This window comes from Musca autumnalis, unplaced genomic scaffold, assembly GCF_047663935.1.
Source record: "Musca autumnalis isolate F117 unplaced genomic scaffold, ASM4766393v1 scaffold_4, whole genome shotgun sequence".
Lineage (NCBI taxonomy): Eukaryota > Metazoa > Arthropoda > Insecta > Diptera > Muscidae > Musca > Musca autumnalis.
The window spans coordinates 47,187,313-47,201,585 of NW_027411977.1; the positions used below are offsets into that span (position 1 = coordinate 47,187,313).

Genomic DNA, 14,273 nt, shown 5'->3' on the forward strand with positions numbered 1-14,273 from the left:
CGATTTCTATTCGTTTACGCGGTCATAGCTTCCATGCAAATTAACTTTTTTAGCGAAACAGTTGAGCTTTGTTAGATGCACTTCATTTGATCCAACTATAGTTATATTTTCTGGTAAACTAATAGTGCAAACCTTGGCTTCAGCTTAATTAAATTTGTTTGACTTTCACTTATAAACCCTCTGTAGCCTTAATCAATGCTTAGTTCAGTTTATTGGATAAATGTTCTGTAGAGGACCGGTCGCCTAAGTAAAATCAAATTATTACAATTATTTCTTTATTGTTTCGTTAGTCAATTGACTTCTTTGACCATAGACCTTTCATCAGAAAAATGGTATCATTTCGCCATAATAAATACGTTATGGCAAGGTCTATTTTATTTAATACAATTGATCTGATTTCAGCAATTCGGCTAATTCATGGTGCAGTGGTGGAGACATCTTCTGTTGTTGTGCTGGCCCGGACGTATTTGTGCCAAAATCTAAAATAATAATAATTAATTATTACAATAAATTATAAGTGTGAACTTCTTTTAAATTACCTATTTTTCAACATATTCCAAACATTCTTTTTCAGAACAAATAATTTGAAAATCAAGGGAGCCTCTATGGACAAAAATATATATTTGGAGATCATGTAGTAGGCCAAATTGCTCATATATAAAAATATAAAGAAAATTAAACGTGGTATACCCATCATAAAGAATAAACTGAGGATGATTTTTATACTAAAAATAGAAAAAAATCAGATTATGGCAAAAGTAAAAATTAACGCCCAGCATGACTTACGTTTCGACAACAAGGTTTTGATTATCCGTTAAATAGGCCACATTATATCGGGTTGTACATATTTTATATGTCAAAATGACAAATGTAACAAAGTTCAAGATTAGAATTATGACTACAGGTCCAAATGACCAGAAGTCACCTAAAAAGAAAAAAAATATTTTAAATTATTTCGAAATGCATTAAAATGAAATATTTGAAATTGCCTTACTTAGCGTCAGAAAATATAAAATATAGAAAATAATCGGTATAATCCAAACATAGATGGCATAGAGGGTATAACGTTTTCTATCATTCCTGCGATTATTCTCCATGCTCAATTCCTTGAAGGTATTCCAAATTTCAAAGCCAATAACATTCATCGATAGGAAGGTGGACATAAAGAAGTAGGAAGAGATGAAACCTACAAAAGAAATAGCAATATTTTCTAAAGACTTATTCTCTCTCATTCCCGCCCGTTACTTACCAATGACAAGTGATAGGTATCTTTGACTGTTATCATTCCATATGATATCGACACACGTTATCATCGATGCATGGGCCATAACCAGCGATGTCAAATACCAAATAAAAAGTTTTAAACGCATATTACTGCGCAAATCTTTAATGGTCAAATAAATAAGGATTGTTGACAAGAGAAGTAACACCGATAGACCTAGACCTGTGGCAAATGAATTTTATATAATTGGATTAATATATTGGAAATATGTTTGGATGTGTTTGGATCTTACCAACTATAATGACATATCGCGAATAACGATACCATGTATATTCCGTGGCACAATTCAAGGGAATCGTATCGTATTTTTTGGTGGTTTGATTGTAAATATGGGTAAAACAATAGTTAGGTGCATGGGATGAATTCTGAAAATACAAAATGATCAGCATTTTTTATAGAAGCTCATTCAAGGTTTTAAATGCGACATGGAGAGGCACATTTAATGTGTTTATGGGTGAATATTGCGAAAAGACTCGTTTTGGGGGTCGAAAACGGCAAAGTGCGAAAATGGGTTTAAATAAATATTTTTCGGCTCATACTATTTTATAAGACAATTTTATGCATAAATTAGCAACGAGCCATGTATCTTTGTTGCGTTTTAAGGATTTTTCAACCCACGGGAATGATATTTAAATAAATTCATTTGTCCTTTCATTGTTTTAATTAACTACAGCTTTGACTTTGAAATTGGTCTATTTGGATATAGCTCCCAAATCCCAACATATTCACAGTGGTGTAGGGTATCATATAGTCGGGCCCTGTCGACATGATCCTTTCCTTATTGACTATTTGTTTTTCCTCTGCATTTCTACTTTTTCTTTATGGTTCCATGTTGTATTTGACGGTTTGTTTAAAAATCCTATGATAAATTTTTTTAATAATTATCATAGATTGAATAATCTCAAATTTACATTAATTATTCCCACGGTAATGATGGAGACGTGATTATTCTTGGATTTAAATGTGGAAATCTTCAAAATTTGTTACAAAATATAATATAAGTCAAAGAAGGCTTAAGAAATTAATACATCATTAACATAAATGTGGAAATTTTAATATAAATAACGGAAAAAATACTCCGCACCGGAATGACAAATTTTCGGGAACAAAAAACACTAAACACTTCAACAGTTCTCAAAGAACTGAATATATTTTTCACTTCTGTCGATTATCTTTAAAACTAACGGGAATTGTCGTTACATTGACAGATTACATATAAACAAAAAATCGGGTTAAAGCATTTTTATACCTCGTTAACATAAATGACGAGGGTATATCACCAATATTTTTGAAAATTTAAGATAGCTGAAGCCAAGGTTTACCCTTTTAGAACACGCGACTTGTGATTGTATATTATACAAATTAAATGTTTTTGGCTAAAATAAGGTGTTTTTGGACGTGGCAAAAAATATTGGCACCAAAAGTTAATTTGCGTGGAAGCTGTGGCTATATTTATGTTAAACAAGTAAAAAAGTATCGGCCGGCTTTGCCGACAGAGATATACCCTCAGCCAGTGTGGATTGAAATACTTTTTTTTCCAAAAAAAAAGAAATGTATGGGCGTATGAACCGACACAAATATGGATTGGATTAAAGCTCAAAAATTTGCGGGGGATATCGATAGATAGGGCTTTTGTACCATACTAGCCTACGAAAAGCATAATATCGGGCCACTAGTGAAACCTTCAGTAAAAATGTCCAAAGGATCCTCGAACAGACCCTCAACTACAAAAATGGTGTTGAACATTTGTATGAGTGGTACCCTAAGCATTGGACCGATAGGGCCCAAATTTGAACATAAACTAAGCTTGGTCAAAAAATTTCGAGATCGAAAATTTGGACCAAATCAGTTGGTACGTTTGTTAGATATTGCGCTTATCATTTTAGCAAATATTTTCAAACATTTGTGGGAGAGGTACCGGAAGCAGTGGACCTATAAGCACTACCATCGAATTTCATCTAATATTCGAAGAAATATTACGATATCCAAAGTGTGGGCGAACGCAGTATTCGGTTCGAGCTCTACAGTCACTACATATGCTGCCTTAGGGATTTTTTTTACAACTTTCGGGTTGTTTTCTTAAGAAGTATGGACTTGCCCTTGAAAAAACGCTTGCTGTCGTAATTGAGACGGAGAATGCAAGATGCGTCAACAAAAATCAAAGTGATTCGAGAACAGGTCTTAAAGTGAATGTATCCAAAATTTTGTGCGGGAGGTACCCGAAGGACTGAACAAAACAAATATCGTCCATATTCGAACCTGATCTATATCTGGTAAATATATTAGGATGTGTAAAGTAAGGACCAAATCGCTCACTTCCAACCAGAGTTATCGTGCGCACAATTTTTCCGTACATTTTTGAACTTTTTTGGGGGAGGTACCTGAAGGTGTGGACTGATAAGGCTTATCATCGAACTTAAACTAACTTTGCACAAAATATTACGAAGGCCACAAATTTGACCGACTCAGTAAATCCGTTCGAGAGTTATCTTGCGCTCCAACCACTACACACGGTGTCATAGGGATTCTTTGCACCTTTAAGGCTTGTTTCTCAGGAAGTGTGGACTTGCCCCTGATGAAAGTAGCTACAACAAAAATCAAAGCGATTCGAGAGCGGGTCCTAAACTGAACTTTTCCGAAATTTTGTGTGGGAGGTACCCTAAGGGATGGACCGATTAAGTCCATATTTGAACCTCATATTACTCTGGTGGAAAGTTTACACTATACAAAGTATGGACCAAATCGGTTACTCCCTTCAAGAGTTATCGTGCGCACAAACTTTCCGAACATTTTCGAACTTTGGGGGGGGGGAGGTACCGGTATGAGTGGACCGATGTAGCTCATCTTCGAACTTAAACTAAGTTTGGGCAAAATGTTACGAAAGCAAGAATTTGAACCGAATCGGTTCATCCGTTCGAGGGTTATCGTGCGCTCCAGCCAGCAGGACAGACAGAAATACAGACGGACGGACACGGCTAGATCGACTCCAAATTGTCTGAAACACATTTCGTCCAAACATACTTGGGGTCTAAAACCATTATTTCGATGAGGCACATTTTTATCGTATCAAAGTGTATATACCCTCTTTAGCCTAAATGCTGAGGGTATAAAAATAGGTAAAAATGGGTTGAAGCCAACGTGTCTTTTTTTGTTATCTCTTGATTTGTGAATAAACCAAACTTTTCGCGATTTTCCTGTCAAAGTAAAAGTAGAAGCAAACTAAATAAGGATCATCTCACTGATGTATTACTTTTCAAAATATGAACTGCTTCTACCATTAAATGATGCTGACATTTTGAAGCCAGATTTACAGTGTTTTTTGAAATTTTCTTCTAATTTCATTCCGCAAACAGGTTTTTTTGTAATACTTGCGATTCTGAGTTATTTGATACGTATATTGTGAATGTAGTCTGCACAGCTTCATAGAAATTTGCATCCAAATGCGGACATTTTGTGCGAACATTTTTCTAAAAATCATATTTTTCGGGTCTAATATTTGCAATTGTGTCTGGAATACCTCGTACTCCATTGCACATTTTAGTTTTTTACGTTGCGGATTCAATAAATCATTCCTCGTGAAAATCCATCCACTAAAACGCGAGTTACGCGAAATTCCAAAGTATGAAATTCACATAAAATTGGTTTTGAAAATATCGCGTATTTTATTGCGTTTTCTGCGGATCGTTTCCACTGCAATGAAAAAACTAGCGCAGGATCTTCGTTTTAGTGGAAACAGACATTTGAAAACTTCACTGATAAGGAAGCTACATTGATTTTATCCCAAAAAATAGTGTGTGATGCTACATCCACGGTTCTTGATTGATCGCCTTCAAATAGATATATATCGATGTCGATTTTCATGGTGGACATTGAAATCGGATGCGGACAAAAATTGTATGCACTTTGCGCAAATTAGCGATATTTTATAGGTTTTTTAATGCTAAGATGCAGCCGATGCTACATCGTAGCCTCCAAATTAAATTTCGAAAAATATGTACAAATTAAAAGATATGGTCTTGCTGTACATGAAATTCACATGCGGACAAAATGATTTTGATAACAACGCGATTTACACGTATTTTAAAATGCATATAAATTAAAATGGGTTATGTGACCTCTATTTCCATTTCAGAAGCTATGAGATATATCCTCATCAACCCAATTACATTCCCTAATGGGAAAGCTTTTATATGAATGTCAATAAAACAAAAGACAACAAGAAGGAAGTATTCCTATAGATTTTTACAATATTTTCTACTACTAATGCATGTGAAAAAATATTTCTTCAAACAAAAAAATATTTTTTGGACCAAAATATGTGCGGTAACGTCGAAACTATAACACCAATCTTTATAATTGTAGTCTCATTTGATTCGCCGTGAAGTTTTGATCTACAGTACATTTTTATGTAATTTTATGACCACTAAATGGGCCTTAATTTTGAAAAAAGTTGACTTATATTAAATAATTTATCAATTTTATGTACACTTCGCGAATTCTGTCTAACATTTTGCATGTATTATGCAATCTACTCGCTGAAGTCACTTCGAGAGAACTTTTTTGTAACAATTGTGCTCATTAAAATAATTAGCGTTTTTATAATATTTTCTTTCTTAAAAATCGAAATAAAAGCGCCATAACTTTTGTCCGCAACAACCGAAAATTGGTTCGCGACCAGATTCGTACGCGGAATTTTACATACAAAAATCGTTGATGTAGCGCGAAAAAAATGTATCCTTTTTTCTGAAATGGAATATGAAATATTTGACAATATTCGTGATATACACTTTCATAAGGGCAAAATGTGCCTCATCGAAATAATGGCTTTAGACCCCAAGTATGTTTGGACGAAATGTGTCTCAGACAATTTGGAGTTGATTTAGCCATGTCCGTCCGTCTGTCTGTCTGGCTGGAGCGCAGATGCCTTCTTAATATTTTGTCCAAACATCGCTTATGTTCGAAGATGGGGTACCTCCCCTACAAAAGTTCGAAAATGTTCGGAAAAATTGTGCGCACGATAAGTCTTGAAGGGAGTGACTGATGTGGTCCATACATTACACACCCTAATATATCTACCACATGTATATCAGGTTTGAACATGGATTATATTTGTCCACTCCTTTGCGTACCTCCCACATAAAATTTCGGATAAGTTCACTTTAAGACCTGCTCTCGAATCACGTTTATTTCTGCTGAATCAACATGCATTCGCTGTCTCAATTACGACGGTCATGGGCAAGTTCATTCTTCTTGATAAAACTGTCCGAAAGGTGTAAAAACCCCATAGCACCATATGTAGTCGCTGGAGAGCACTATAACTCTCGAACTGATCAACCGAATTGGTCCAAAATTTGGCTTTCGTCATATTTTGTCCAAACTTAAAAAATTTCACTAAAAATGCAAAATGGAATGCACGATGTCTCTTGAACGGGGCAACCAATTTGTTCAAAACTTTGGATCTCCTAATATGTTGCCAAATTTAGTTTAACTTCCAAAATGACCGATATCGATTTTCTGGTCCAAAATTTATGCGATGACCCACTGAAATGACTAGTGGGCGCGATATGTATCAATAATAAGATCGACTTTCATAATGGACTTTGTCGGTCCATTCCTTTAAGTACCTCCTTCTGAATTTTAATCCTAATCCACATTTTTGTCGGCAAGTTCGAATGTCCAAAAAGGGCCACACAATTCTGAAAAGACCCTAAATACATTCGATCTGTCCGTAGATGATAGTTTAAATTCAGAGAGGCTGAGGGCACATCTCTGTCGGCAAAGCCGACGGATACTTTTTTACTTGTTATTTAAAGACTAATGTTCTCTGAGTACCATTACAAAATAATGTAAAGTTTTTCTTTTAAAGACCTCAAGAAGCCTATAGAAGTGAACAAAATGTCTTCTGTCTAAAGGATACGATAACAGATTTTCTGTTTGTCTCAAGAAATCTTCAGAATAATTCTGGTCTAAAGAAAAGGTATTCGTTATTATACTCCAAGAGCCTTTCTTTTGTCTAGAGAATTTCTGACCAGGTCCTCTGTAGAACAGAGAATACCTCAATAGGTTTTGAGATCTTCCACAGATAGGAACAAGACCTCTTGAGGTCTCCTAAATGAGGAAGACCTGAAATTTTCTATATACCGAAGATGATCATTAATAGAAAGAAAACTTTTTGACATCTTCCGTAAACAGAAAACCTGGACAGAAGACTTAAAGAGGTCTTCACTTTTCCTATATCTATAGAAGATTTTAAAATGTCTTCCGTTGTCTAAGAAAGACTTCAAGGAGCTTCTGTTATCAATAGATGACAACAAGACTTCTCCTTTGTCTAAAATAGTAGTAGTAGTCGAAAGAAGACCTGAAGAAAACTTCTAGCAGGTCATCTGATGTCTATAGAAGATCTCAGGATTCTTATGATACAATTTTCGGCTGTAGCAAATCCCTTAGTTCAACGTAGGCGACATTCTAGTATTTCAGCCACGAAAAACGTCTCTACAAGTGGTACCGTAAGACACGCCGTTCAGACTCGGCGATAACAAGTAGGTCCCATATCATTGAGCCTGTATGAATCGGCATGCACTCATTGACCTGGGAAGGACTTCTGGTCTCTATTAAAGGCCACAAGAGGTCTTCTGTCGTATAAAATACCTCAAGAAGTCTTCTGTGGTCTATAACAGAAGACCACACGAGGTCTTATGTAGTCTATAGAAGACCTCAAGAGGTATTCTTAATCTAAATAAAATAATCTATATTACGATATGCGGAAGTTGGACCAATGTTCGCATTAAGTTGGTCACCATAGGGTCTACTATTAGACCTCTACGGTCATTATGTCAGGAAGCATGGACTTACCCATAAAAATAAATATATCATTGTAATCAGAACCTCACAAGGTCCTATGTTCGGTGGAATTTTTAAAACAATCATTAAACAGGCTTTAAGCTGTGGGGGATATAATCGAAGATATTGTCCATTATTTAAATATGCTGGATGTAATACGATTTGAAAAACTTCTTCAAATCATATACTTAATTCGTAAGTTATATATTTTTTTTAAGTTTCGCCATTAGGTCTGGAAAAATGACTTTGGCCATGAAAAAGATTGCACCAAATCGGTTACTCCCTTCGAAAGTTATCATGCTAGCCAACCCGTCAAACAGACAGGCGGACGGACATGGCCATATTGGTTTAGGTTTTTTTTTTTTTTTTTGCTTTCACTTGTTAAACAGTACAACACAGTGCATTGAGTAAGGTTATTTACAGATTCCTTAACCACAAATAATGCGTCGTAAATAATCCATGATGATTAATTGCAACAAAAATGCGACATTCACCATCACTCACTTCTTCTAAAGCCACTGAATTTTCACGCCATGACATTTGAACATCTTCCGATCGTAAACACGGTACACTGACGTCATGCCAAAATTTCACCAATAGATTCATGTAGCGATGATTGCCATTGAAGACATTCAGCTTAGAATCCATGGAGAGATTAAAGTACTTCCAAACTAGGTGGCATTTCTCAGGATTAATGTGATAAAAATCGATCGAATTACAACAGGATTTAATACACGTCGTTTCATCGGTACGACATTTATCCGGTGATGATGTGGATAAAACAAGATTTGCGCAAAATATTGCCAATATGGGCAATATTATAGAAATCTTTATCTTCATTGCTAAACGAAGTGTGATGATATCTGAAAGCTTCGAGTAATCTACAAGAACTAATTAATATTGCAATTTCTGTGTAGGTTTCATTGATAACATTGATGATATGGTGGTTTTGTATTCAAATGGCTATAACGATAATTTTGAAATCTCAACTAACCACAACAATTCCGTATGATAACGAATAGAGTATTTAAAGACATTAGAAGAATTCCCCTCGTTTGTTACTTTAGTATTTATTTCCAGATGGTTAACAAGCGTATCTTTCTCAACTGACTGGCTTTAACATATCAAGTGGACACTGACATCCCCGTGGTGTCACCTGGGGACCTGCCTTTAACAAAATTAAAATTTGGATTCTGCGTCGGATAGTAAAAAGCAAAGAAAAGGAAAACCACCACAATCGACTCTAAAGTTGACGGCCCCGTCCCCCAAACATTTTAAGTAACATGATCTGTGAATGTTCGTATGGAATACGAGGACTCTCCAGGTTCACTCTGGTGGTGAGAGAATTGCCACAATCCGTATAAAACCAACGTTCTCTAACATCAGTCTCATATGCGCAAATCCCTGACCAAAGAGAAAACTTAACAGACCAAGGATATATTTCACGGGCCCCTCTGGAAAGCATTCCCTGGCCATGGCGTTTGGGAGATTGTTTAATGCTAAAATTAGGAAGAAAACTACCATTGGTCCCGCGGTTGGCAAGTTCAGCCTACATGATGTAACAATGGAGTGAGACTGATCGATTTTGCAGCGGCAAAACACATGGTAGTAAGCAGTACCAGATTTCAACACCTCGACAGACACAAGGTAACGTGATTGTCCCCAGATGGGGAAAACGAGAAACCAGATCGATCATGTTGTGATATACGGTATATGCATTTCCAGTGTGGTAGATGTCCGCTGGATTTGCTGAGCAAGCATTGATTTGGACAATTTTCTTGTAGCAGCCAAGATCTCGCCTTAATGTTGCGGCAAAAGTTCGATCTAATACAGGACGAAAGCTAGATGCTGAGAAGCTGCAAAAACAACAGATTGCACAAGCCTACTCCGCTCAACTGACCCACATGCTGGAAGACGACACTCCTTGTCCCGATAATGTGGAAGCGCAGAGACTAAGAATAGCCCACTCCCTTCAAACTACCACAAAATCTATTCTTGGGTACCAAAAACCACCACCTAAAAATATCAACACGAAGCACCAAAGAATATCTGTTGAAGAGGGGAGAGAAGAAGCGTATTTTCAGGAGAAGAAAGTGCAAGAAAAACATGAGCGTGAGAAACCTGAGATGTTCAAGAGTCAGAATGATGTCCGGAAATTGTATGAGAGTGTAAAACAACAGATGGTGCAGACACATTCTCCTGCAAAGATGACGGAGGGAATCTGTTAACTGATTCAGATAGCATAATGAGGATCTTAATGGTGCAGTTTATTATGCTTTTGGTATAAAACATGGGCGGCGATGAAGATACCCCAGTAAACAGTAGGTCCCATATAATTGAGCTAATATGAATCGGGGTGGACTCACTGATATGAGAAAGGTCTCCCTTGTTCCGCCTGGATGCAAATATCCAGATCCAGACGATGAAAATATCCAGATCCATCCCAGAAGATTGTATTGAATGTATACCGTCCCGCCAAGTCGTACTGAACTGTTCGGAGAGGTTCCTTCCTCTTCTAACTGAAGAACGGGTATCAGTTAGAGGCTTCTTATAAAGCCGAATGAGCTTTGCGGGGATAGCAAATTCAGAGATAACTTCAAATACCTTTGAACGTAAGGTGCTGTCAAATGCTGCCCTATATTTCAGGATTTGCCGCAGGTTAAATATCTGGTTTGGTGGATTTGCCAGGTGTAAAGCCGCATTGGTATTGCCCAATTATTTCGTTGACCATAGGATATAGTCGTTCGCACAATATCCTTGAAACTAACTTATAAGCACCAGGGAGCAGACGCATGCCCCTATAATTAGAGCACACAGTCTTAACTCCTTTCTTGTGAAAGGGACACAGGATGCTTAGGTTCCAAACTTCTTAGCCTAGCACAAAAAGCGCGGTATAAACAGAAAAAAGTTAAGTGTTTTGGAAACTTCCATCTCTGTTATGAACACATGTTAAATTTTCATATAGAAACAGGTGTCAAAAAAGACGCATCCGCAATTTTTTTACAATGGAAAAATTAGAAATGCGTGCTGTCATTAAATATTTACATAAAAAAGGTTTTTCGGGACAAGAAATTCATAATGATATGGTGAATGTGTTAGGAGAAAGTGCTCCTTCATATGCAACAGTAAAAAATTGGGTTGCTGAATTTAAACGTGGTCGTACAAGCATTGAAGATGAACCACGTAGTGGACGTCCAAAAACAGCAACAACAACTGAAATTGTAGCCAAAGTGCATGATATGGTATTAAATGATCGACGAATAAAAGTGCGTGAAATTGCTAATATCATGGGCATCTCAAGTCCATTTAATTTTGCATGAAGAACAAAAAAAAAAAAAAAACATTGTTCCACAACATCCCATACGGGAGTGCACCCCGATTCATATTTAGCTCAATGATATGAGACCTACTGTTTATCGCCGAGTCCTAACGGCGTGTCTTAAGACACCACTTATGGAGAAGTTTTTCAAGGCTGAAATACTCAGGAAATGCCGCCAACATTACTGAGGGGTATTTTGCCACCGTTGAAAGATGTTTGATGTTGCTTGGCCGGGGAATCGAACCCCCGACCTTCTGCGTGCAAGGCGGGCGTGCATACCATTGCACCACGGTGGCACCCAATGAAGAACTGCATGAAGAACTACAGATGAAAAAGCTTTCTGCAAGATGGGTGCCTCATTTGTTAACAGTCGATCAAAAACGCATAAGAATGAACATTTCTCAAGCTTGTTTGGATCGTTTTAAGCGAAATAATATGGATTTTAAGCGTCGTTTCATAACTGTTGGTGAGACATGGATCCACCACTATACTCCAGAGTAGAGGTGGGCGCGTGCCTAAAAAATTAGGCACGAACATGCACGAACACGGACCAAAATTTTTATGCACATTCACTCACAAACACGGCGTTTTTCAAGAAGGCACGAACACGCACACTCACGCACGAAATTACAAAACCAGTAAGGAAAGGATCAAAGTCGGGCGGGGCCGAATATATAATACCTTACACCACTATGAATATGTAAAATATGTATGTAAGCTAAATCCAAATCAGAACAGATTTCGATATAATTTTTCACATTTATTTGTAGACCAAATTCCGTCACATAGTCCAAATGTCATCAAAATCGGACAAATATAGCGTGTTTCGTGCATCAAATACCTCAAATCTGCCTAAATAATAAATGAGAGCTATATTCAAATCTGAACCGATTTCAATATAATTTGGCACACTTGACCCACTAGGCCAAATCCCGGCAAACGTTCCAAATTTGATTGAAATCGGACATATATAGCGCATTTGGAGCATCAAATACCTAAAATCGGACGAGAATATATATCCAAATCTGAACCGATATCTATATAATTTAGCACACTTATTTCTAGGCCAAATCTCGGTAAACATTCCAAATTTTATTGAAATCGTACATATATCCAAATTTCATTGAAATCGGACATATATAGCGTTTTTCTTGCACCAAATGCCTTAAATCGGGCGAAGATATATATGGGGGCTATATCCAAATGTGAACCGATTTTTACCAAAATATATAGCATTCGTCCTTTTGCCAAAAAACTATCTTCCCCAATTTTCATGCGAATCGGACAATAAATGCGACCTGTACTTTGTTTACAAAAATACATGGACAGACGGACAGACAGACGGACGGACACGCATAAATCGACTCAGAAAGTGATTCTATGTATATCCCTAAAAGGAACTATGGGTCTACCTCGTTTCCTTTTGCATGTTACAAACTAATGCACAAAGACATAATACCCCTTACCACAAGGTGGTGTAGGGTATAAAAAGGAGAAATCGATATAGGTGTACATTTGTTTTTAAAAAATATTCATATGTACTTCTAATTTTTCTATTCTTATTTAAAAACCATTATTTTGTCCAAGTTAGAACTCAAAAGTCTAGTACGCCTTTCGTTGAAAATATTTCCAGATGTGGAAAAAATCTCTCGCTCGTTGCTGAGCTGACGGGTATAGCCAAACATTTCCTGGCTAATTGTTCTAAATATTTTAGATTAGGCAGTTTCCAAAAGTTTAAAACATCAGTCGGGCTAGATACGGCACTCGATAATATGTATCAATTTCTGTATCAACTTTTTCATTTTTCGTCTTTTTGCCATTTTGATCCAAAAACTCTGATAATTAGTGTAAATGTGTCATTGTAATTTCCTGCTCATCATATGTTCTCACTTTGTATATCAAGTAACATTGCTTTTACATTAGCTAATAAAAAATCATCTTCTTATAGGTCATATCTACTTCAGTCATATCTACTTCATTAGCCGCATTTAGTGCATTATCAGGTTTCATTTGCTAAATCCGGCCAAAATCTACCAGATTTCCCACACAAATATAAATCCTCGTATTGGGTGGATTTATTTTAAATCCGGCATAAATCCTCGTATACAACTCTGTTTTTAGCAACATGTTGCTAGAAAATACAAAAAGTTGCAAGCTGGGACAAGAAACAAGGTAGATTCATCAGCTAATTGCCATTACAAAATTTAATATAAAATGTCAAAATTTGTAAACGATACGAAAAAAATAAATTTGATTTGATATACAAATTTGATTTGATACCAAGACAAATATTTGCAATGTTTAAACGATAAAATAATTCTTTATTTGCTCATTAGTTAGCATTAGTAGCATTATACCCCGTTTATATATAACTGGATTTTAAATGTCAATTCCATTGCTTATATTTCAAACAAATCCTTATAAAGAAGGTTAACCCTGCAAAAAGCTCTAATATAAACAGCATATAATAAGCTAACATTTTCAATATTAAAAATCAATTTGTAATTTGCCGTAAGTTTTTTTTCAGACGAGTTCAATTTACAACAACTTCTTCTGACGTTTCAAATTCGATCTGATGGGCTGATGCATCTACCATGGTAATTTTGCTATGAACAAAAATCAGCTGATTGAAATTTAAATCCTCGAAAAGGTACATATGGTAATATTCAAAAAAGTTTTTCAATCGTTGAAGTTGAGGTTCACCATTTAATAAGTCGCGAACTGTTCATATATTTTATAAAATATGAATATATTTATATTAATTGAAGTGTTTTAGCCACGATCTCATAATATGGACCATAACAAATAATTTTAGTGGAAGCTGCGTTGGTG

General features: G+C 36.2%; 1 protein-coding gene across 1 annotated transcript; it reads right to left on the reverse strand.

Moving 5' to 3' along the window:
• Nucleotides 1-261: 261 nt before the first annotated feature.
• LOC141402078 (G-protein coupled receptor Mth2-like) lies at nucleotides 262-9,008 on the reverse strand. The gene is made up of 7 exons (XM_073982704.1): nucleotides 8,627-9,008; nucleotides 1,515-1,647; nucleotides 1,250-1,444; nucleotides 995-1,186; nucleotides 787-925; nucleotides 540-725; nucleotides 262-479 (listed from the first exon to the last, which is right to left on the reverse strand). The coding sequence occupies exons 1-7, from the start codon at nucleotides 8,960-8,962 to the stop codon at nucleotides 416-418; spliced, it is 1,245 nt and encodes a 414-aa protein (XP_073838805.1). The 5' UTR covers nucleotides 8,963-9,008; the 3' UTR covers nucleotides 262-415.
• Nucleotides 9,009-14,273: the final 5,265 nt, after the last annotated feature.

Bases quoted from the DNA above. Each gene is read 5' to 3' on its own strand.
- LOC141402078 (XM_073982704.1), bottom strand. From the start codon at position 8,962: ATGAAGATAAAGATTTCTATAATATTGCCCATATTGGCAATATTTTGC. The intron at 1,187-1,249 runs GTAAGTAACGGG...TTTCTTTTGTAG, and splicing joins ATACCTATCACTTGTCATTG to GTTTCATCTCTTCCTACTTC. The intron at 926-994 runs GTAAGGCAATTT...TTTTCTTTTTAG, and splicing joins TTTATATTTTCTGACGCTAA to GTGACTTCTGGTCATTTGGA.